The sequence below is a fragment of the Podarcis erhardii genome (genome assembly GCF_964252035.2).
Source record: "Podarcis erhardii genome assembly, chromosome: 6".
Taxonomy (NCBI): Eukaryota; Metazoa; Chordata; class Lepidosauria; order Squamata; family Lacertidae; genus Podarcis; species Podarcis erhardii.
The window spans coordinates 77904823-77928879 of record NC_138510.1 but is presented as its reverse complement, the minus strand read 5'-3'; the positions used below and the strand labels follow the sequence as shown (position 1 = coordinate 77928879).

General features: G+C 41.9%; 1 protein-coding gene across 1 annotated transcript; it reads right to left on the bottom strand.

Moving 5' to 3' along the window:
* Positions 1–1724: 1724 nt before the first annotated feature.
* On the bottom strand, positions 1725–23767 carry MFSD14A (major facilitator superfamily domain containing 14A). Its single transcript, XM_081865316.1, has 12 exons — positions 23505–23767; positions 14902–14997; positions 12472–12534; positions 11274–11401; positions 10218–10332; positions 9551–9769; positions 7648–7761; positions 6799–6870; positions 6214–6326; positions 4653–4750; positions 4239–4402; positions 1725–3158 (listed from the first exon to the last, which is right to left on the bottom strand). The coding sequence occupies exons 1-12, from the start codon at positions 23589–23591 to the stop codon at positions 2952–2954; spliced, it is 1476 nt and encodes a 491-aa protein (XP_081721442.1). The 5' UTR covers positions 23592–23767; the 3' UTR covers positions 1725–2951.
* Between the last annotated feature and the right edge of the window lie 290 nt (positions 23768–24057).

Sequence of the window (24057 nt, the reverse complement as noted above, 5' to 3'; positions counted from 1 at the left end):
AAAGGCTTACATGGGTCTGACTTCTCAACAAATATGACACAGGATTGCGAATGCTCTTAAAAGAGACTGTTGCAGAAAGTCAGCTTCTGCCCATGTTACATCTATTTCATGCTATAGAAGATGGGTCACCAACGTTTTTTGGACTAGTGGGCACATTTCCAACTCTGAGAGTGCTGGGGCTGCCATGGGGTGGGGACATGGCAAAACACAATATGAAAGAGCTACTTCTAGCAACTTTGTTACCCTTGGAAGACAGCTATATCCTGTTGGTGGGAGATCAGTACAACACTGATTTTTACCTTCATGCATCGTGACCTGTTGCTAATAGCAACAGCATGCATTCCTCAGTACCAGGAAAAATATACAAGGTAGGCATAACAAACTCATTCTCACTTCACAGAAATTGCTTCATAGGTACCTGCACATTTTGCCCCATAGCTTGCTTTCTGAATGAAACAGGAGATAACCCCAGTCCAGTAGGCAAGATTTGCCTAGCCTTCACTTGAAGGACACCAGGATTTTTAGATCTTACATCAGTGCATTTGATTTGTGCCCTACTCCTTGTATTCCAGAACAGAAATTTTGCAGTTTTTCTGCTAGTAGAGAAAGCATGTATTTTCTCAGATGTTATAGGGCAAGGTAGCAGCACTGTCTATTTTTAAGCTTAAACGCCTTATTGAGTCAGATCACTGCTCCATCACCAAGAGTTTGAGATAGCTTTTTCCAGCTCTACTGGAAACACCAGGGATTGCCAGGCTGATGAGCCTTTCCCCTAAGTCACTCCTTAAGCCTTATCCACCTCCATAATTCTACCCATTCAACTGTTAAGTTTTTCCACAGGAAAATTACAAAATGAGGCTAAGAGTAACTGGCAAGATGCACCAGTCCTGCCTAGGACCAAACAACTACAGCAAAGGTGTAAATATAAATGCCCAGTTGTGTGCTTGCAGTACTACTATAGTGCTTTCCCACTACTGTCTCAAGTGGAGGAGCTGCCCACCAAAAGCATTTCAAGTTTCAATTCTACAGTTACCTTATACGAAATTACTCATATAACCCCTCCACTAACTGTATATAAAGAAATTGTTACTGACAAGACCAAAAAACTGAACATTACCTAATAAGATTCCCCTCTGGAACTTTGTTGATTAATTCTTTATATAGCCAAAGGCAGAAATCTTAAAAGCTAAATCCAGTTGGTGCTATGTAGATACATTTTGCTCCTATAAGAGTTTTACAAGAGCCAAATTTGAAAAACACCCTTTTATTTAGTCAGTAGGGAATTCTTTCTACAGTATTCCATCTCTCCCCTCACCAAGTGCTCCGACAACTGTCTAAAGCAAATTTAAGATTGGGGGGGGGATTGCCAAATTTTCCTCCCCATTCTGCTGGCAGAGTCTTTTCCATTAATACATAGTCACCACTGGATACTTCACCTTATAGAATATGTTTCCCTCTTCCTGGTGTCTCATACAAACAAAGCACAGGCTGGTGATGTCTTTAAGTAAACAATATCTGCGAGTACATAGAAGAAGCAGTGTTACCATGAGAAAGGCATAAGCTCATCTACACACATGGCATATAGTCTTGTTTCAAGTAATTTGTTTTTTAAAAAATCACTAAAATATTCAACTTTATTAACAGTGTATTTACATATTTTTTCCAGCTTTTAGTCAACCGTGGTGCATTAAAAAAGCTAAGCAATAACCACAGTACAAGATGAAAACATTTTGAACTATACAATACTTTATACACGTTTTATACAAAGGAACACTTAAATAATACAACCGGACACAAAAATATACATTTTTAGAGAAATTCACATCAGTAATTGTATAAAGCTCTCTCCTGTACTGTGGTCCTGAAACGGCAGGACTAATCCTTGGCTCTGAAGTGTTACTTGTGACAGTCCTGAAAGGCCACTATAGCGCAAGGATTGCCGCCTCTGTTACTAGGCATGGCTACTTACCAGTTGCCACTCACTCTCTCTCTCTCTCTGCAGACTTCATTCACAAATAACAACAGAGCCAGAGAAGGCAGATCAACTGCTATTTGGCTTTAGCTCTGTACTTAAAATGCTACCGTCGCTGACCAGTAACAGAAGTGGCAATCCAGCATAGACCACACCAACGTCTTCAAGGCTATCAGCTTAGAGTTGAGTTTGTGTGTTCAAGTGTTGAGGTCCTTATGCAAAACATCCAAAGCATAGTGGTATCAAATTGTATTTAGGAAGGTAGAGTTCTGGAGCCAGTAATAAAATCTTTTAGGCTCACGCTACCCACTAGTTTTAAGTACTACATACTGATATATACTTAATTAAAAGAATGAAAGAATTAGCAGAATAATGCACTTAAAGGAGTGTGTACTGTTCAGGATGTGTGTTCAACACATGATTGTGTTAGTAAAAATAAGGAAAGCCTGCCAGACACTGATTTGACAGTCCAAGGTCAACCCAGTTCACTTTTCTTGGTCAAGTGCATCTACATTAAGGCTTTGAATTCGTCTGACCCAAGATTTTACAGTTAAAATAAATGGGTACCCAAGTTCTGCTAGTATGTCTCATTGAGACCAACATGAAGAGAATAAAGCTTAACACCTTCCAGAAACTGATGCAAGAACACATGCCGATACCTTGAATATATATAATTTAGTTTCAAAATTAAGATGAAAAGATTTAATAAGTTTTTGTTTTTTTTCACTAGGACATTATGGCAAAAAATCCTAGAGGGTAAAAAAAAAAAAAAAAAATCAAATAATTTAAGTTGTAACTTCTTTGGAGGATTTTCCACTTCCTGTTTGTGGTTCTTACAATTTTCATGCAAAGAGATAAAATTTCTTAAGACCACCTTAAGAAACGACACTTTCAATGGAAATGGAATGTGCATCCAGAACTGCAGGTGGGGGGAAAAAGAGAGTAAGAAACTCGCTCTAGGAGTCCTCGAGTTTTGTTGTCATACATTTGTGTCTTGTAATAAAGGTTCCTTGGCCTCTCCAGGGGCCTGTGGACTGTGCGGGTGACCGTGGCCACCGCAGTGCTTTTTCCAGTTGCTCGATCGACCATTTAAGTTGGTGTGTTCGGGAATAAACAAGGCAACAAGCAGAGCCAGTAATACGGAGCATGCTCCAAATAGGAATGGGGGACCAGGAATGATGGAGTTCTGCAAGGAAAAGCACAAGAGAAGCTTACCAAAAGAAACCACCACTTTTAGTCTGAATTGCGTTTCCCCTTTAGATTATCTTACGCCAGATGTTAGTGCAGCAAAGATTGGACACTGGGCCAACAGAGTTGCAAAGTTTCTTTCCCACCCTTCCTCCCGCTAACCTAAACGATTAGAGGGCACTGGACTTTGAGCCACTAAACACAAACAATAACCTATCATCTCACCCCGGCTGTGTGACATATTTAAAACCAAACTACAGAACTGCTCCAGATATTTGAGAATGCCAAACACAACAGGTAATCCCATATATGTCATTCAAAGTAGAGATGATGGCTACTCTATGCATTGTTGTTGCTGTTGTTGTTATACTGCACCAAGCATTGGACTTGCAAGAATAAAATGTTCACACAGTAGTTTGCTGGTAAAAGTGATACAAAATCTTTGTTGGCAAAATTCTCGATTTATCCTTGAATGCCACTCCCAAATGAAGTGTGCATTTATCCATCAGAAATCGGTCTTAAGCTGCATATGGGTTTTCTCCAGATACTGCAAAAGCACTGCACTTGCAGCCTCACCCCCCTTTCCAACAGCCAAAACTTCAGCAGGCAAGGTACGACACAGTTAACAAAATAAAATAATTTTCCAGCAGTGGACAGATGTGAAGTATTATTTTTTTAACTCGAGAATGGTGAAACAAATAACCTTCAGTATTTCCATGCAGTGATGAATTGATATATTAAGCCATTTTGAGGATCAGATATTCTAAGCCAGGTACAAGGTACAGTATATTCTAAATGTTGTGGACTCCCAACTCCCATCAGTCCAATCAGCATGAATGATGGACAGGGATGATGACACCTGTATGACAGGCTACCCATGCCGTAAGCTTGGTATTCGCAACCTCTCTATCATGTACCAGAGAAGATACTTTTTAGAGCAACCTTCACGGATTCTGTTTCTGAAATGACCCTTAAGGACAAGTCTACCACCACATATACACCTAAGAGGTACTTGTATGCAAGCAGTGAAATGTTTGCCCCCCTCTGTTAAAATATACAGAAACGCTGAAGACAATACCTGCTGCGAATGGTGCTGTGTGGCTACATTATCTCCCAGATCATTCTGAGTCACTGGAATTTCATTCAATTCTACATGGAAAATGTAGAATATAAAACCATAAAGTGCTGGTCCCAAGCCATTGCAGAGGCCTCTAATTCCTGTTATCATTCCTTGTACGACACCTGGAAAACAACAAAAGAATCAGCTACAGGCTAACAGTTTTCTATACTGGGGCCATACTGTGTGCTTAACAAATATTTGCCTGCCTTATCTGGAACAAACTGTATGGAAACTGTCTCCCCACAATCCCGAGATTGCTAAAGACATTTTGATCACTTTTTACTAGTACTCAATGCCCTTCTAAAAAAATAAAGCCATTTATTGGTTCCGAGAATTTTCCACTTCACGTGTCTTGTCTTATGAAGTACCTACCCTGTTGATCAGCATCAGCAGTTCGCGAAACAAGTGCACTGACGGCTGGAAACGTGATGCTAGACATGGCAGCAACAGCCCCTGCTGCCCACATCATCCTGGAAAAAAGTACAGATAAATTTGTCAAGGTATAATTCAGAATCACCTCTGAGAATTTCAGCTTGATATCACATAATGCTGCAGGGAAACCAACCATTTGTATGACACGAACGTGCCTTATTATTATTATTATTATTATTATTAGCAAAAAGGTCTCATCAGTGCTAATATTGCAAAAAAGGAGCAACAAAATAGCTTGAATAATGTATGTAAGATCTACATAGAAGACATCGGAAAACAAGAGCTTGTTACACTTCTCTGCAGTCATTAAAGGCAATACCCCCAGAAAGTCATACTCTCAGTAGACCACTTCAGATCAAAAGGCTTAAGTCATGACAACCCACTGCTTTCAAAGAACAGCCTTCCTGGATCAGATCAAAGTTCCATCTAGTCCACCTCCTCTTCCCACAATCAGATGCCTATGAGAAGCCCACAAGCAAGATATGAGCAATGGAATTCGGAGGAATACTGCCTCTGATCCTGAAATATATATACCCATGCCTAGTAGTCAGTGATAGCCTTATCCTCCATGAATTTGTCTAAACCCCTTCTAAAGCTGTGCAAGTTGACAGTCATCACTACAGTACTGTGGCTGTTTAACTGCGGTGTGAAACTGCTAGTACATTTGCCAACTAAGCAGGGTCTTGCATGGTTTCAAAGTGGATGGGCAACAGCGTGTTGAGATTCCGGCATTGCAGGCGGTTGGACGATCCTTGGGATCCCTTCCAACTCTACAATTCTATGGTTCTATACCTTCTTTTGTCTGTATTGAATTGTCCAACCTTCGGCTTTAGTGCATGGCCGCGGGTTCTAGCATGACAATATGATTTAATCAGATACAACCCATGCATCTGGATGGGTGCACTCAGATTTAACCATTGTAAAGGTAAAGGAAAAGGGACCCCTGACCGTTAGGTCCAGTCATGACCAACTCTGGGGTTGTGGCGCTCATCTCACTTTATTGGCCGAGGGAGCCAGCATACAGCTTCCGGGTCATGTGGCCAGCATGACTAAGCCGCTTCTGGCGAACCAGAGCAGTGCACGGAAACGCCATTTACCTTCCCGCTGGAGCAGTACCTATTTATCTACTTGTACTTTGATGTGCTTTCAAACTGCTAGGTTGGCAGGAGCAGGGACCGAGCAATGGGAGCTCACCCCATCGCGGAGATTCAAACTGTTGACCTTCTGATCGGCAAGTCTTAGGCTCTGTGGTTTAACTCACAGCGCCACCCTCGTCCCTTTAACCATTGTATATCACCCTAAATGTGTAGCTCAGAACAGAGACATTATGACAATCATCACTGCGCATCTTTAGAACACACTTCCCAATACTATGAATGAAAGCAAAAAGAGAGATTTATGAGTCACATAGCATATATTTTAAGGAGTCTTCTAAATAAAGAACAGGATTCTGCCAATAAATAAACAAACAAAAAAGCAACAGATTGAAAACATTACTTACCAAGGTTCTGAGCCAAAGCCATACCACGCAAGTTGCAGTATTTGAAATCCCAGGCCCAACAGGATGGTGTTTTTGTTTCCAATTGACCTCATAAGTAAACTCAAAACTATTGTCTGAGGGGAGAAAAATGTCAATATTTTAGTTAATGCAGTATATGGTTATTGGAAACACCCAGGACACCTCAGAGATTTAAAAAAGGATTCGCTACAGAAAATCCTGGATTAGTTCTCAGTGACCCAGGCATCTGATTTCTACAAAGCTGGAGACTGGGAACATGATTTGGGGGGGGGGGGCAAGTGGAGAATCAAAGTAACAACTACTGTTTGCTTTCATCACACACATTTAGTAAAGCTGCAATGGAGTGTAGAAGTTGAACTTTATGTACCATTTGTACTGGGAAGCCCTTCATTTTCATCTTATTTTTGCTGTGGTTCCACAGATTATAGTTTAAACATCAGTGCCCTAACATGAAAACTTTAGTGCCTTACTTAGCTAATCTCCAGTGACAACCCAACCACCTCTGTTCTTGAAGATAATCTGCTAACAGAACCTCTGAGGCAAACCATGATTGTCAGTTATAGTTACCTGGGCAACAATGGAGAGAATCCCAAGGACTGCTATAAATGCTGCAACACTTTCTGGTGAAAATCTCATTATCTAAAGGATAAATAAAAAATCATTGGATCATTTTTACGTTAAACATAGATGAGCGTGTGGAAGTGTGCTCAGTTCACATAATGTTACCTATCTAACTAAAATCTTTCATTTAATAAAATACTGAATACAGCTAGCTAACTCAATTTCAAGGCAGGACAATTTTTAAAAATGTCCCTACAATGGTACCGGGGACGCAGGTGGCGCTGTGGTCTAAACCACTGGGCCTAGGGCTTGCTAATCAGAAGGTCAGTGGTTCAAATCCCCACGACGGGGTGAGCTCCCGTTGCTAGGTCCCTGCCCCTGCCAACCTAGCAGTTCGAAAACACGTCAAAGTGCAAGTAGATAAACAGGTACCGCTCTGGCAGGAAGGTAAACGGCGTTTCCGTGCGCTGCTCTGGTTCACCAGAAGCGGCTTAGTCATGCTGGCCACATGACCTGGAAAAATACTCTGCGGACAAACACTGGCTCCCTCGACCTGTAAAGCGAGAGGAGCGCCGCAACCCCAGTCGTTCGCAACTGGACTTAACGATCAGGGGTCCCTTTACCTTTACAATGGTACAGAGGCCTGAGTTTCAGTCAGTTCCTCAGCAGAAAGTGAACGTGCTTCTAAGCAACGCAAATGATTCCACACAGCACAGAATAAAAAGTGGTTTGCCCCCGTCAGGCAAAGCTGACAAGTCCTAGCAAATGAATCTATCATCAAGTCGTTCCGGCTTGATCACCCCTCATTTCTGTCAATTAATATTCCACAATCAAAATAATTAGGCAAATGCTTACCTGTCTGAGGTACAAGAAAAAGCTGGAATACTGTCCTGCCTCAGGGAGGTATGAGAGAAAGACTGTTATGCAGATTAGCAGCACAATGGAATCCTGACCAACTTTCTTCAATGACTAGAACAAGAGGGGGAAAGGGAAATGGTCAAGTATCATTTATAGAGTCCATGTGATGTAGTGGTTAGTGTGTTGGACTGGGACCTGGGAAAGGAGGGTTCAAATCCCCACTTGGCCATGAAGGCAACTGGGTGACCTTGAGCCAGTCACTGCCTCTCAGCCTCACCTACCTCACAGGGTTGTTGTGGGGTTTAAAGGAGACTGGGGAAGGGGAGAACCATGCATGCCACTTTGAGCTCCTTGGGAGAAAAAGATGGGATTCAAGCACAATAAAATAAATATATGTTCCTTGCCTCATGGGAGGACAGTGAACAGGGCCACACATATGGAGGGTTTTCTGCATACATGAAGAGATCTCCACAGGAATGCAGGATAAAAGATGAGTAAATTTTAAAAGGGGAAAAAAAACTGAAACAGCCCAACTGTCCACTGCCATTTAGGAGCCACAGAATGTTGAAGAGAGTTTGAAATAAACAGAGACGGAGAAAAACTGACGGATGAACACCTAATGCCTTATCCTGGGTGGGCAATTAGGAAATGTGTGCCTCCCCCAACCCAGCCATATTTTCCCTCTCTCTAGAATTTCTCCAGGACACAATAAGGTTTTGAAGGGCAATATCCCCGTCAAAACTAAATCCTCCCCAATCACATGGACATATATGGTCTGAAGCAAATAAAGGGATTTTCAGAAATCGGTTTATTACTTTCATGTCTCCATTCTGGACCTTCATAAAAAGCAAGGAGGCCAGCGAGGACTGAGCTTTTCCCGTATAGCTGAATTTCTGTCCCTGCCCATTTAATAAATGGACAGAATTCAGTCCTGGTGTAGCCACTTTAGCTGGGACACACGGTACCCACCCCATAGCTGTTCATTCCTCTCCCAGAGTTCAAGAATGTGTTCATGTTGGAGCCCAAGTTCTTTTGTCTCCTGACACTGCCCCAAACATTTTTATAGTAGTTAGTGAGCCTGTTCCACTTGGATGGGAACTTCCATATACAGTGGAACCTCTACTCATGACCACAATCTGTTCCAGAGGCCCATCCTGAAGTCAAAACAGGTTGCTAGGAGAGGTGCCGTGGTGCACAGGTGGCGATTGTCTGCTTCTGCACATGTGCGAATGGCGATTGCCGTTCCTGCACATGCGCGAATGGTGGCAAACCTGCTGGTGACTTCCGGGTTTGCTGAGGACGTTGGGCGAAATGGATGCGAACGGAGGCAAACGTAAGAAGAGGTTTGACTGTACAGTCGAACCTTGGATCCCGAATGCCTTGTAAGTCAAACGTTTTGGCTCCTGAATGCCGCAAACCCGGAAGGACTTCTGCGGCTTCCAATTGGATGCAGGAGCTTCCTGCAACCAATCAGAAGCCGTGCTTAGATTTCTGAACGTTTTGGAAGTCATACAGATTTCCAGAACAGATTCCATTTTGACTTCCAAGGTACGACTGTAGTTTCTTAAGGCAGTTGGGGACAGCTAACTGGCTAAAGAAAAATCCTGCCTAGACCTACAAGCGTGACTCTGGAAAGAGAGATTAAGTAAGCAAAATTATATGGAAATATAGAGCAGCCAGGCATTTAGCCGCAGACCAAGTGTGTTCGCGTGTTTTGAAATTGGGCCACCCCACAGCCTCCTAAAACATTAGCTAAGCAACCAATTGCAAAAAGCAATGGGGTGAAATTCCAGTACAGACATGCTCAACAAAACATTTACTGTTACACATTAATAAAAACTCCAGAGTTTCAAAGCACACCACAGCACCCTCTGTTCCAAACGTTTAAATACATTATTACCGCAAATGGGTCAGCTTGTTCCCAAGAAATGGGTGCTCCCCACGACGCAGGCCTCATCTTTTCTGGCAATGATTCAGGTACAGCAACAAGGATAAAGCAAATATCCAGCAATGCAATAGCTGTAGCCAGGACCACAACCAGGCTGTCTCCGTACACACGACCCAGGTAGGCACCAATGGCAGGACTGGTAACTAAACTTGCAGCAAAAGTTGCCGAAACCTATGAATGATAACAGGGATAATATTTTCAGTGAGTAACCACATCCTTTCTAATGTCAAGAAGGATTCAAGAAAGTTGACAGGCGGGGGAAAAAGAAAAAAAGGTTGACAGAGAAATAGAAAGCATTTAACACAAAACATCACCATAAGTTTTGATAATTTATAGACTTAATGATCATGATTTTCCTATAGCAACTGTTGAATGTTAGGTAACGGAAGAATGACTTAAAGTTATGAGTAGGAGTAGCAATAGATTGCTCTTTCACAATACAGAAGATGTAAAGATTCTTCTGATAAATACGAACAGGAAGCCAGGATCGTAGGATGCTAATCAAGAGGAACCCAATTAGGTGCATGTACTTCCTGTAACGTGTTACAACTCACATTAAAAGAATTCTAATTACTAACGACTGTTGTGTTTAAAACATTCAGATAAACTACACACATACCAAGCCATACGCCATGCTCCTTTCATGTTCTTGGGTTATATCTGCTACATAAGCAAACACCACTGAAAAGGTCACTGCAAAGACTCCAGAGACAGATATAACAGCAAAGTACCACCTAGGAACACAAAAAACCACAGTAATAGTTTCTTAAAGGGATAGTTTCTTAAAGGTAGTTACAATTAACAAGAAAAATCCTAGCCTTGGCTGGAGAAATACAGCCAAATTTTCAAATAAATATTAAAACAGCATTTTTTTGACAAACCTTTCCGCAATATATTAGATTTAAAAAGCTTTCATATTTGTTTTATTTATTCAAAATATTTATAAACTGCTTTTTAGCTAAGCCCATACAATGCACACAGAAAGAAAAACATGGGTTATGTTAAGCACATTGAATAGGTGCATTTGGCATACTTTGTCAGAGTAAACGTCCTTGAGTCATAAAAAGTGAATGTTTCAGCAGAAAAGGAGAAGCAAAAAATGACATATAACTCGTCATTCCAGAGAGACGCTCTACACCAAAAACTGTATAGGACTCATTCTTGTCTAAAAACCTGAGGAACAAGAAATTGCAGAGTCCCATGAACCAAATCTCTGTTTCAATAAAGCCTAGGGACTGCAGGAAAGCCTAAAGCATACCAAAAGGCAATCTCCAGCACTGCCTGAGAGCAAAACAAGGAGAGCAGCCAAGGACAGCTTGTCTATGTCATTCACAATGCATTCATTGCTAAGTGAGCTGGCACTCTGCTAACAAGCACCATCTAGCTTTGCACAAAACACAGCAAGTTTTGACATTTTGTCGTCGTCTTCTTCTCTGGCGATCACTCATAGCCGAGTAAGATTGTCTTCCATAAACACGGTTTAAAAATGAGTCTGTAAACGACTGTGGAGGCCAATTCTGGATCCACACGTCCTTCCACAGTGGGGACATGGGTTTCTGGGCGGGAGTCAATCACGATGTGGATTTGCCAACCGTGCTGTTCTTATAATGAAAACCAAGCACACAAGACTAACATGACAGACGTATACAGGCAAATTTTAAAAGGGGACACTAACCATGGACTGATCTTCATTAGTGGAATTGGTGCACAGGTAAAAAATACTGTTAGCAACAGGAAGGATTTTCGGCCCCAAACGTCAGACAGAGCCCCTATCAGAGGGGCGCTCAGGAAAGACAGTAAGCCCTGGGAAGTAAAAACAAATGTTTAAGTGAAGAACAATGCACACACTGAAGGCAAAAAGAAGAGCTGAAAGGTTTCACATCCTGATACATTCATTTAAAGCAGTGCTTCCCAATTTGGGTCTCTAGCTGTTTTCGGACTACAATTCCCATCACCCCTGACCACTGGTCTTGCTAGCTAGGGATGATGGGAGTTGTAGTCTGAAAAAAACCCAAGTTTAGGAAACACTGATCTAAAGCCTTTTAAAAAGAAATACATTCACCTAAAACCTACTTTTTTAAAAAAAGAGAATCTGCCCCTTCCTTGAAATGACTCACTACTCTACAGCAAGCAGATTCAGTTAATAGGATGCCTATAACACAAAGTGCAGGATAGGGCTCATATGGATGACTCTTAGCCACCAAAAACATAGGTAGCCCAACAGTACTCCTTCCAGTTTTGGGGGTCGGCATTGCAAAAGCCTTTTTGTGTGATATAAAGCAGGCTTATACACCGTGGTTCACTAGGTGAGAACAAATCACCTGCAGATAACCAGACAGGAAAAAACTGTTTGGCCCTCAGCGTGTTCCAAATAAATACTCGCTCAACAATATATGTTATCTGAGTGGCTCACAAAAATGATTAAAAATGCATTATAAACTTGTTCTTTTTGATAAAGAAAACAGGAATCATAAAACTGAGAAGCCTATATTACACACACACAAGTTGTTTAAAAGGCCTGGGTTAATAACACGTCTTCACTTCAAGATTGAACTAGAACATTAGGAATCCCTGTCACTACAGGAATTTAGTAACACCATATCTTGAACTGAAGGCTATGATCTTCCTAGAGTTTTGAGAGGATTCTTAAAGGAATGATATGAAATACGCAGGGTGAACAAGAATTAAATGCAGTCTAACTTTTGGCTTATTGTGTTTGATCTCACCCTAAATTCACAACGTCAGGTATAATCCTGAACTTGTATAGAACAAGGGGGAATAACTGAACCATTCAGGTCTAATTTGCAGGCACCTGATTTATGAATGAATCATACACTTCAATAGAAAACATTTAAAAACTAGGCTGGTCTTACCTTTACTCCTTGGATTAGGCCATTCATTAAAAACGTATGTTTGGGAAAGGTTTCGTGCAAAACCTGTGAAGCAATTACGCATGTGACATATTAATGAAGGACACCTAACAGTATGAATACTCTATTTAAGCATAAAAAAGTTTCAAAGTCCTTAGCCTTCATTACCACCATCACAGTTTACTGAGACAGAATCACTTCCCTTCGTAGCAGAAAATGCTCACTACTGCCAATATTGTAAAAAGCTTATCACCATTTGTTACGTGATTTTTCTAAGAAAAAAGGAAGAGGGAGAAGAATGACGTTCTACAGCTAAGGGCCTGCAATACCTGCAGCGTTTTGATGCGATACATCACTCAACTGTATCACTCAACATGGGAACTGTTTCTACCATAAAGACCATTGCAACTGCTGATGCATCCATGCCCACATTCGTCAGAAAGCCCAGTGTGGCATGGTGTTACTTGGCAGTGTGGCAACACTACCATCAGTAGCTTCCTTTTGCCCTGACTTTTGAGATACTATGCCTCTTTTTTTAAAGAGACAGTTTCTAGGTTTCTGCATATGTGAATTCAGATAATGCAGAAACACTTATAGTGTACTTTTTAAAAAATGCAAATAGTGTATCAAACTAATATAAAATGTGATTATGACTTTAAGGTTCTAATTATATTAAAGAAAATAAATATCTGATGCATCCAAAGGAAAAAATATTATTACTCTGAAGAAACATGAACATCATGATATAGCATCATATAATGGAAAAGAATTATGTAGTATTAAATTGTAACTAATTTTGTTATTCCAATATTAATTTTTTAAAAAAGCTTATCTCTCTTTAAATCTGCCTGCTTGCTGGTTGTTTCATGCATTAATTTGGTCATTAGGAAAAATTCCCATATATTCTGTCCATTCTTTGAAAGATTGAAATATTTTTCCTTTTCAGGGTTGGACAATGGATAAACTTGCCAGATGTTAACAGACTGGCAACCTAACTGCACTTCTATAAGTACTACTTCTGAGTTTAGTACACACAGAAGAGCAGTTTTAGGAGTATTTGAAACATTATATCCGATAATTTCCTTTATCATGTTTAACACCAATTTCTATTTCCATTTTTACACAATTAAAAAAAAAGTGCAAGTAACCAGTCAAAGGTTTTAGAGAGCTAGTATAAATTATTCTGGTACCAAGTGCATTTTTTTCCTGTCATTACATAACAGCACACAATAAGCTATAATGACCATGCAAACACAGGAACATTGATGGTCAGCAATTTGTTTACTACCTCCATTATCATATTTGCATACACTGCACTATTTGCAGTTGTTTGCTTTTTCTGCATAGAGAATTTGGAATTGTGCTCACATTTATATCATGAGGCACTGAGAAGGAAAGTCTGACTCTTACTGAGGGGTGAGCTAGGAGAAAAGAAGTCTGAAGAGACAGAGGGCATGGATACTGTGCATGCTGCAGAGTTAGAACTGGTGAAGGAACCTTTCCCTGAAGAGATTACAAAATTCAAAGCCACCTATCTACATGCAAGCCAGACGTTGCTAGCATGTTTCTGGCCAAGACAGATTCACACTGCATCAAAAAAGGGGAAAGGGAAAGAAATCAGAGCAGAGCTGCCCTAGGAAATTCTAAATGGGTGTGTGTTTTGGAATTGAATTTACAGAAACACAGCCTCTGCTGGATTGTTTTAGGCTTTCCATACTTCCAAAAGTTAGCAGTGAAATAGTGCAATTACTTCCTTCTCTTATTACAAAGCTAAAATTGTATGTTCAAAGAGTGTTTATTTTTACCTTTCAAATGCAAGACAAGCCAGTTTACTTGGATTACATGAATATTTAACTGAGAACAGAACATTTACTTGAGGACAAATACCCCGGTCACACTATGTCTCTTGAACACAAACCGCCCCATTTCAGTTACATATTACCATCAATAACAGCATTTTGCCAGATACAGAAATAGCAATAAACCACAATAGAACACTTAAGAATATATTCAGAATTTGCTTTTAGCATGCATTAAGTCATCTTAAGGGGACTGGCTCTCTCGTACAGCCATACACATAACCTGCCAGTCATGCCAAGACTGAACACATTTATCTGACGGCAATAACTGTTTACTCTGTTGCGTATTTCCAAATAACCATGCACTGTTTTATGCATGATACAGATGCACAATCCCCAACATCCTAAACTGTAGTTGAGCAGTAAGAATGAGTAACCCATCTCACTCCTCCTCCTAAATATTTGCTTGCTGATTCAATCAAACCTCAGTTATTCCAAAACAGGGAACAGTGATTTAATGTCAGTTTACTAAACAGCTTTAAGTACCAAGGAAGGGAGGAAGCAGAGAGAGGAGTGGGAGTCAGGTCTAATCCCTTGTTAAAATATAGTAATTTAAAAAAAGAAAAACACTTACCACTAAGGTAGGTGCTGTCAGAAGCCCCCATGCAAAGAATTCCAGAAATATTACTATCACAGCATGATAGACACTAGGTGAGCCTATTCCTTGAGGCTGAAAGAAAGAAATATAATTGTTACTACATATAGCCCAACTAGTCACATATAATTTCCTCACTAGCAAACAATAGGGAAGAGGTGGTTAACTGTGGCCTCAGATGCTGCTGAACTTTAACTATCATCAGCCCCAGCCAGCAGTACCAATGGTTAGGGAAGATAAGACTTGCAGTTCAACAGCATACAGAGAGGCACTCCTGCAACAGGGGATGAAAACAGATGTTACAACTCAAGGGAATGAAAGACACCCAAAATTACAGTTTGCAGTTGCATGCATAGAACTTATGTCTCAGGTATTCTACCCACCCACCCAAGCAACCAGGAGAGATTTATAAAGTGACTTTGGTTGTTGACAAGATAAAAGTTTGTCACATTCATGCATAAGGACAAAATGGGGTTTGGCCAATTATAGTTTGCTCTTAAAGGAGGAACAAAATGTATGCTAGGATCCTTGATTAAGGGCAAATTAAGGACAGGTATTCAGACAAGATGGAAAATCGATGGCTTGCTGGCCACTTTAGGAAACCCCCATGTGTGTGTAGAGAAGGTACATGAGCCCAAGACTCAACTTTCCATGAGCATGTAATGGAAAAACCACAGTCTGAATGCATCAAACTATTCATACAATTTTTCAGTAAGCATTTTCATTTCCATTACGAAAATCTATTTTGACTCTTGTATGATTCCACTATAGGTTTGAATACTGGTCCTCTATTCTCTCAGGTCAAGTGACATTCATGACAATGGTGCATGTTCCAGTTACCTATCCTTACATTACTAGATCTACATTACTAGAACTACATTACTAGTTTCCCCAATTAATCCTCTCAAAAGTGTGCTACTTCTTTCTTTTGCAAAGAATTTGCATACCTTCATGCAAAACCCACTATCCATGAAAATGTATCAATGACAAAGTAACATGCAGCCATAGTATTGCTTGAACAAATCAAAATGAGAGTATCCAAGTTTTCAAGTGTGGCCATTAATTGCATAAATGTATTGGAAAACTGCCAGAGACCTTTGCTAAAATGGATGTTAAGGTTAAACGCCTTACTGTAGCGAAAACTCTTCAATATAGAACATACTACTGTTAAGCCAGCGGCTTATTGTTGGGCACTACACCCAGAGACAATCATGTAGTGGGCTCATTTTGGTTCTCTTACTTACTATATCTCTCCCAATAACTCTGCATGAGACCACATTTAATTGGGATTACAAGTGCAATACATGTTTGAGGGCATGGAAAGGTTGATGCTAAAAACCTTAACTGCCACAGGAATTCAATTACTCCTCAAACTAAGCTCAAATTAAGCCAAGAATGAGTACAGATCTCACAGCACAGTTTACACCTTTGTACTGCAGTACACACAAAACCCAAAAGGAATATTTTAGTGTAGCGCTACTATTTTTTTTTTTTGGTCCAAAACTGAGCTGAATTTTGCATCAAAACTCATGTATGGAAAAACAATACCCTGCCAAGAGTTGTAACTGCCAGAGTGCTTCAACATTTCTCTAGAGGTGCTCCTGGCACTGATGCATCTACGCTTGCATTCTTTCTGTGACTACAGAAAGCTGGGGGAGGCGGAAGAAATGTAACTGGAGGGTTTGACAGTCTTGTTCATCAAGCTAAGATAGATGATCAGAAAAAGTCTGCATGCCTCTGCCACCCCTTGCCAGCTGCAATGTGAGAGAGAATGGAGGAAAGTTAATCATTTCCCCATTTTTTTTACTGAGCTCCAAACATGATCTCTAACTTTAATATTGTTTCATATCTCTCTCTCTCTCTCTCTCTCTCTCTCTCTCTCTTTCAGACACACACACACACACACACACACACACAAATTTCCTATTTAACAGCTTTACTTATATGCAAAAGATTAACTTCCCCTCCCAATCTTTCAGCCAATTAGAAGGGGAGTAGCTGGTTGTTTCAGTTTCTGATTCCCCATTTTTCTTCTTTTTGGTCTCTCCTCCCTTTAACTTTGGGTTTCATTTTGTACTTGGGAGTTTATTAGGCTGAATTTTTGAGCCTCTTGTTCAGAACTTAAACCAGAAATCAACCACTCTGGAATTAAAAAACCCCACTTCAAATAGATCCAGTTGCATTCCTTCACACTGGCTATCTCCCACTCCCCCAAAATAGGGGCATGTTCAGAGGAAATGTTTTTGGTCAGACACCAAAGCCACCCAAAAAAATTTGACACCCAAGTGTGTACACACACACACACACACACACACACACACACACACACTGAGAGTGGCAGCAGCCAAGGTGTTGTGGCATTTCCTTACATAAAATTGTTAAGGCTCCTGCATCTGTACACTGCATCTTTTATGGCATTGTGACACATCTATAGCACTCAGACCAGCAGCAGCCAACTCATGCTGATATGCTTTCCCAGCCAAGCCAACAGAGGGGAGGATTTCATCTGCAGCTACCCTCAGGATTTCATCCTTTTCCCAAAAGGACATGATGGAACAGTGGCAGATGGAGGGGAAAGGGAAGGAGCAGTGTTTCAATTCCTTGTAATTACTCATAACAGACTTGGAAAAAAGTTAAGAATCTGCTGCAAAGGATTAAAACATGGAGTGTAGAAACTTTTAAAAAACAACAGTACTCAAGCTGCAGTAGCATCACACAACTTCACATTTCTAAAATTCTAGAGCACTTTCAAATACAATCAAATGCTTAACCACATCCTGTCACACCCAGGAGCTGTATAGCATGCTTCCTTAAAATGGTGGTATGAACAGTCGGAATTGACTGAATATTACAAACGGGGAAGTACAACCAAGATGAATGACAATGAATTAATGTTACTTCCTTTTGGGGGGGCAGTATTCCTTTCTTTACTTTCTTTTACTTTTTTGCATTGACATTTTCTTGAGTAGTGTTAATTCACATTATGGAACAGGAAAACTAGTCAGAACTCTGTCACTTATGTACGTTTTCCTCCAGACATATTTTACAGTACTTCGTGATGCTTGAAAACATCCACACAGAAACATTCATTTATAAGAGCATCTGACTGACCACATTGCTTTTATATGTAGATGCAAAAGTCAGCTATGTTTACAAGCAATTCTGCAACTTCTCATGAAGGCACCCAGACGTTAAATATGCAGCTGAAGACCACAGAGCACCAAACACATCGTAACTACTATACCATTATGTACAATCAGCACAGAAGGGCAATTACATGCTTCCCTTGAGGGTGTAAAGTAGTAACAGCACCTCCTCATTCTCCACAACAATCTTACTCTGGGCTGGAAAGAGCACGACAACACTCCTTATCCAAGGGGAAAATGCACTGTGATGAAGCAATATTGTTCTTCCTACATATGAATACATGAAGTTGCGTTAGAGTGATATGTGTTTTAAACCATGATTTGCCATGCGTGCACTGATCAGGCTCACTTTGCCCCTCTCCCTACTTGCACCGGAGAGAAACAAACCACGAGCCCTGCCTTCATGTTCCATCCAAACCATGTTTTGGTTTTACTCCAAACCACAAGGATAAGCAAAAGTTTGTTATTTGCTTATCAGCCCTGTTTTTTTGGAGCAAAACAAACCACCATCCCTGGTTCAGATGCAATATTAACCCAGTAGTTGTGGTTTGTAGAGTGTATAGCCTATGCATGTTAAGCCAGGAGTCAAAACCTCAGTCTGTCTAGTTCAGCTTTCTCCAAACAGGTGTCCTCCAGATGTTTTAGACTATACAAACAGTGGTACGTTGGTTGTCAAACTTAATCCGTTCTGGGAGTCCATTCAATTTGAAAACCAAGGCACCGCTTCCGATTGGCTGCTGGAGACACATCGAACATTCAGCTTCCAAAAAATGTCTGCAAACCGGAACACTCACTTCCAGGTTTGCGATGTTCTGGAGCCAAAACATCCAAGTACCAAGGTGTTCGACAACAAAGGTACGGCTGTAACCCTCATCATTCTTGGCTACTGGGCAACAGTTCAAGAGCAATGCTAAACCAAGGTTTGACATTACGTGCACAAGCCTTGGTCTTGTACGCTTCTTCCTACTCGTCTGTGTGGCCATTACCTCTTTCCTTTGAGATTAATCCAAGAATAGAAGTAGGGAATTGTGGTGCATGATGGAAGGGACCATGTGTCATGGACTGGTTGGATGCAAAGGAGTGGCAGGATGAACCAGCTGGGGAGCCACCAAGGGAAAAAGGCTCAAAGCATAGGGAATGGTGGTAGGATGACATGAACGGTCAGAGGGAGGTGGTGTCAGAAACGGGGTTTAGTGAGCGGGGTGAATCTGTGGCAGAGCAAAGTCCAGAATCAGAGGCAGAAGGCTGGCCAGGAGGCAGAGATGAGACAGGCTGGTGAAGAATCACAGATGTCTCCCCCTCCTCAAGGTCCTCTCTTCACCCAGACTTCCAGAACCAGATGAGGCATGAAAGAGAAGGAAAGACAAGCTGCACACAGGGACAGTCTCCAATTGCTTGCAAGAAGCACTGAAGAGGAGAAGACATGGGTGGCTGTGGGGAGGAAGGAACTTTTAGTCTCAGCAACTGATTTCATGAAGTAAGATGCTGTGCTGAAACCGCCCAGTCTGTGAAAATAGTGCTTTGCTAATACACAGCCACCTCCAGTTTTGAAGTGTGAGATTTACTGACTGCCTGGCTTTGCAGCAGAATGTGAGCCTGAAAGTTCAGATAATCTCTTCCACCTAATGCCCCAAAATGATTTGGTGATTCATGTGAACCACCACTATCAGTAGCTTACCAAAGTCTAAGGCAGAGGATTTTCCTGTCTCCACTACCTGAGATTCTTTAAGTAGTGATTCAGAGGTCTGAAGCTATCGCCAAGCTAGGGCATGTGCCTTGGGAAGCTGCGACAACCCTGCCTCATGTCTTATAATAGGCAGTGCTGCAGGTGTCTCAGTCATCCCTTTAAGGATGAAAAAGGTGACTTGTCTGCAACAGCGTACCTACTCTCCTGCTGGAGAAGAGCATTAGGTCACAATTGCCAACTCCTTTCTTAGCAATAAAAAGGCCACACAAGTACCAACCTATTACTGAAGCATCTTCAAGGATCAAGAGGAGTAATCCCCAGGACAACAAACATTTCAAGTACAGATTTCTGGAGTAATTTATAAGGCACCTTATGTTTTGAAGTTTCACATACATTTATGTTGAACTGGAACTTAGAAATCTCACCTGCAATAATAAAGGGCGTGAAAGTGACAACTATGAAACCTAAAATATTTGTTTTCTAGTGTGAGCATTTGCAACAGTAATTTGACAAAGGGTAGGAATTGAGCAGGAGCTGGAGGAAGATAAGTTTCACTGTAAGTTGTAAGGAGACACCCACTGAATCAAAGTCAGGAAATGAGACATCACCTATTAAATCAGAACTCAAGGCTACTAATACTAATACTTATACATCCTTTCTCAACTTAGTTTCAACATAACCAACCTCAAAAATATGAAGCAGTCTCTCCTTGAAAGCACAGGAAGTTCACAGAGGGAGCCCCCAGAAAGTGAACAACTGTTGGATAAGAAGTAAACCCTCCATTCACAGTCTTCACTAACCTGGTTCCCTCCACAGGTTTGGGACATACAACTCCTGTAGCCAGGGGTAGTCTAAAACATCTGGGGGAGGGGCACCAGGTTGGCAAAGGCCACTCTCTCAAAACTGCTCTATACAGTGCAGCACAAGGCAACACACCACCTGTGCTGACTACTTAGCAATTTTAACAATAATTATGTAGGTGGTGTTAAACATTCAAGGGAGCAACTTTGTGCTTTAATAGTTTCTATCGTAACATGAATACAGTATCTCCACCTGTGTCCCTTTTCTACTGATACAGCAGATCCCACTCAATTAAAAAAAGCTAAACTGCATTGGAACAAGTTACCTGAACAAGAATAATCAAGATATACAGACTGTGTGCCTTCCTAAGTAGAGAAATGGACAGAGCATTGACAAGCAAGGTTTTTTAAAAAGGACAGTGAATTTTACAAGCAAGTGAGGCTGCAACAGGTGCTCTACCTACTTTAAGCACTATTAACAACATAAGAGTAATTTTCTGAAAATATATAGGATATAAATAAAATGAACATGGCAATGGCGATAAGCTGAAAATACAGTTAACTGCAAGTAAAAATGTGATATGGAATTGCAAAAAATATTGAAATGCTTTATCTTCAACAATTCTGTACTATTATTCCCCTTTTAAAAACAGGAAACTCAGAATTCATTTAAGAAAATGTATCTTCTAAGCTTTGTTCCTTCAGTGAAAAGTGTCATTCATTTGAACCATCATAAATAACTGTGTAAATTGATAACACATGAGTTTGACTAACAGGATTATGGCATTCAGAACTCTGAGTCAAAGCTCTTCATTGCCAATTTGCACAAAACATTTTCCTGCATATGAAGAAACATGCATGACTTTCTCATGTGCAGAACTGTGAAGAGCACATCTGCAAAAACAAACCAACCAATCCAACAGCAGAATCCAGAATAGCTGCTCACACCAAGAGCGGTGACATGAAGAATGTAAACAGGAGGCCTGTCCCCAAAGACTCGGGTTCCCTGATGTGTGTGTTCTTAATTGGCCACAACTCTTTGAAGCATATCTATTCATGGTTCTACACGTTTTACATATGTACTGTTCACATTTTATGTGTGAATTATGGAAAACATTGGTGCGACCACAGAATGTGTTAAATGTAAAACAACTCCGAATTCATAACCGAGCAGGAAAGTCAAGCCAAACTCAAATCAAACATCAATAGGCTATTATCAGTTCTCTGCCATAAATTCACTCTCTCTTTGCTCAAGTCCATAAACTATAGGTGGCTAATCTTTCCAGCCAGTTGCTGCTGGACTTCAACTCCTCCCATCCCCCGTTACCTGTCATGCAGGCTAAGGTTGATGAGTTTAGAAGTCTAACAACATTTAGGGGATCACAGGTTAACCACCCCTGCCTTAAATACACAACAAGAACAGGCAAAGCTGGATTCCAACCATAGTGTTAAAAATGTAAAAATTGCAATCACAAGCTTGACCAGTAGAGTACAAGAAGATAATTGTGCATCTGTTACTTGATGGCTCTAGAGAAGGAAACACAGTGTGTATTCATGTGTCTATGACAAGATGATCTCCACGCAGAAAATACATTTAAAGCATGAAGCTATCCATTAGCAAGAGATGTACATAAGTAGCTCATAAACAGGGTGTGTGAAGGTGTGGGTGTGTGACATGCTGTAAATGGCAAAGCATAGAAATTAAAACTAAGTTCAGCAATTGAAGCCCCCTAGGCCAAAGCTCTTGTTCAAACTGCCAATCCAAGGGTAAAAGTGGATGTGCCAGCATAGCATCTGGGGGACTGGCAAGACTGAACTAGAAATACTAGTTGCCAAGAAAATGATCTATTACACAGAAACCTCAGCATCCTTGCAAAATTACAAATGCCTTTGAAAAGTGCTCTACATCTTGTGACAGAGAAAGCTGTACAGACATTAATTTTGCGTTCCCCTCCCCCCCCCCAAGTTTCAGGGATGAAAACAGGGACATGCCTGTATACCGTGAAACATTCAAACCAAGATTACTTCATCAGCACACATTGCTGAAACAGCCATATATTTAATATAGCATAGTACAGAGCAGGCATCCTACACCGGCTGGAGGTGATGCACAGGTGAAACCACAGCAGTTTCCTTTAACAAAAACACCTGACTATGCTAAATAGAATTTGCAATCTCCGGGTGGATCTTTCCTTCAAATAGTGAATTCGAGCAGCTCAAGAGTGTCCATCACTATGGAAGCACAACAGGTCCACCCAGAATAAAGCCAATGATTTCTGCACCAGCCAGGAGATCTCAGAGAAAACATATGTTTGTGAACCAAAAGAAGGACGTGTCCTTTTCCTTCCACGCTTTCCAGTATAGTGTGTATATATATACACCATATAGTATATCTATAAAGATTTCTGAACCAGAAGCCCCTCTAATGATATATAGGACAGTAGAGAAAAGAGAGAGGAAGCTGTGCTCCCCTCCCCCCCCCATTCTCCCCACCTGAAATTCACCTTCCTCACGAGGCCCGATTACAAATTTTGTCCCTGAGGAGGGACACACCTTTTAGAGAGCCTATTGTGTGACAAGCTGGTTTAGTGTAACGGGAACCCCAAACCCACTCGGGACCAAAGGACGGCGGAAGGCAAACTCGCTCTCTAGGGAAAGTGTAGTCAACCAAGCTCCTTCCAAAAGACACCCTTAACATTTTCCCACGCAGAACCAAAAAGGAAAAAAAAGCCCCCCCCCCGGTCAAACCGGGGCAGTCGACCCATTCCGCCTTCAGTTCAAGGCGACCCACCAAACTCGTTGGGCGGGCAGGCAGGCGGCGGCACCTGCTGGGCCCGAAGCACGCGGACGGGAGGCCTGCCTGGTCCCGCGGGGGTCTCGCGAAGCACCCCCCCCCCGCGCCCCGGTCCCCTCAGGGCTCCGCTCCCCTCGGAGCCGCCCCCCCCTCACCGTGCCGCCGTCCTTAATGATGATCTTCTTGGCCAGCAGGATGCTGCGGTTGGCGGCCCTTTTCTTCTTCTTCCCCGCCTGGGTCATTTTACCATCGTCCTGGAGGGCCGAGGGAAGGGCGGGCTGGGCAGCGAGAGGGGCTCGGGGCGGAGGCGTCGCGTCTTCCTCTCCCGGCAGCGGCCGGGACCTCGCTTCCTCCAAGCGACAGCCTCCCTCTCAGGCACCCGCCGGCGCCGCCATCTTGGAGAGGGGAGGAGGGGAGGGAGGAGGGGAGGGCGGGGCGGAAGGGGAACAACAACTGCGGCGCCGGCAACAGAGACTCACATCACGCGATCACCCGATTGGTCAGGGGGCCCTGCACGTGAGCCCCGGGGGCCTCGTCCCTAACTCCACCCCCCTGTAACACAAGGCGGAGGAAGGGAGCCAATCGCTTTCGTCGGCGCTAATTTTCGCGCCAGCCCCGCCCAACCTTCGAGAGGTTCACGCGACGGGACGCGAGCGTCGCTGGGGTGGGCGGGGCTACGTGACTGGCAGAGCAGGGCGTGGCACGAAG

What these genes read in the sequence shown, in the direction of transcription:
- MFSD14A (XM_081865316.1), bottom strand. Translation starts at nt 23,591, where the DNA reads ATGACCCAGGCGGGGAAGAAGAAGAAAAGGGCCGCCAACCGCAGCATC. An exon ending in GCCTAATCCAAGGAGTAAAG is followed by an intron (nt 11,402 to 12,471) that starts GTAAGACCAGCC and finishes TTTACTTCCCAG; the next exon opens with GGCTTACTGTCTTTCCTGAG. An exon ending in CTAATGAAGATCAGTCCATG is followed by an intron (nt 10,333 to 11,273) that starts GTTAGTGTCCCC and finishes TTGTGTTCCTAG; the next exon opens with GTGGTACTTTGCTGTTATAT.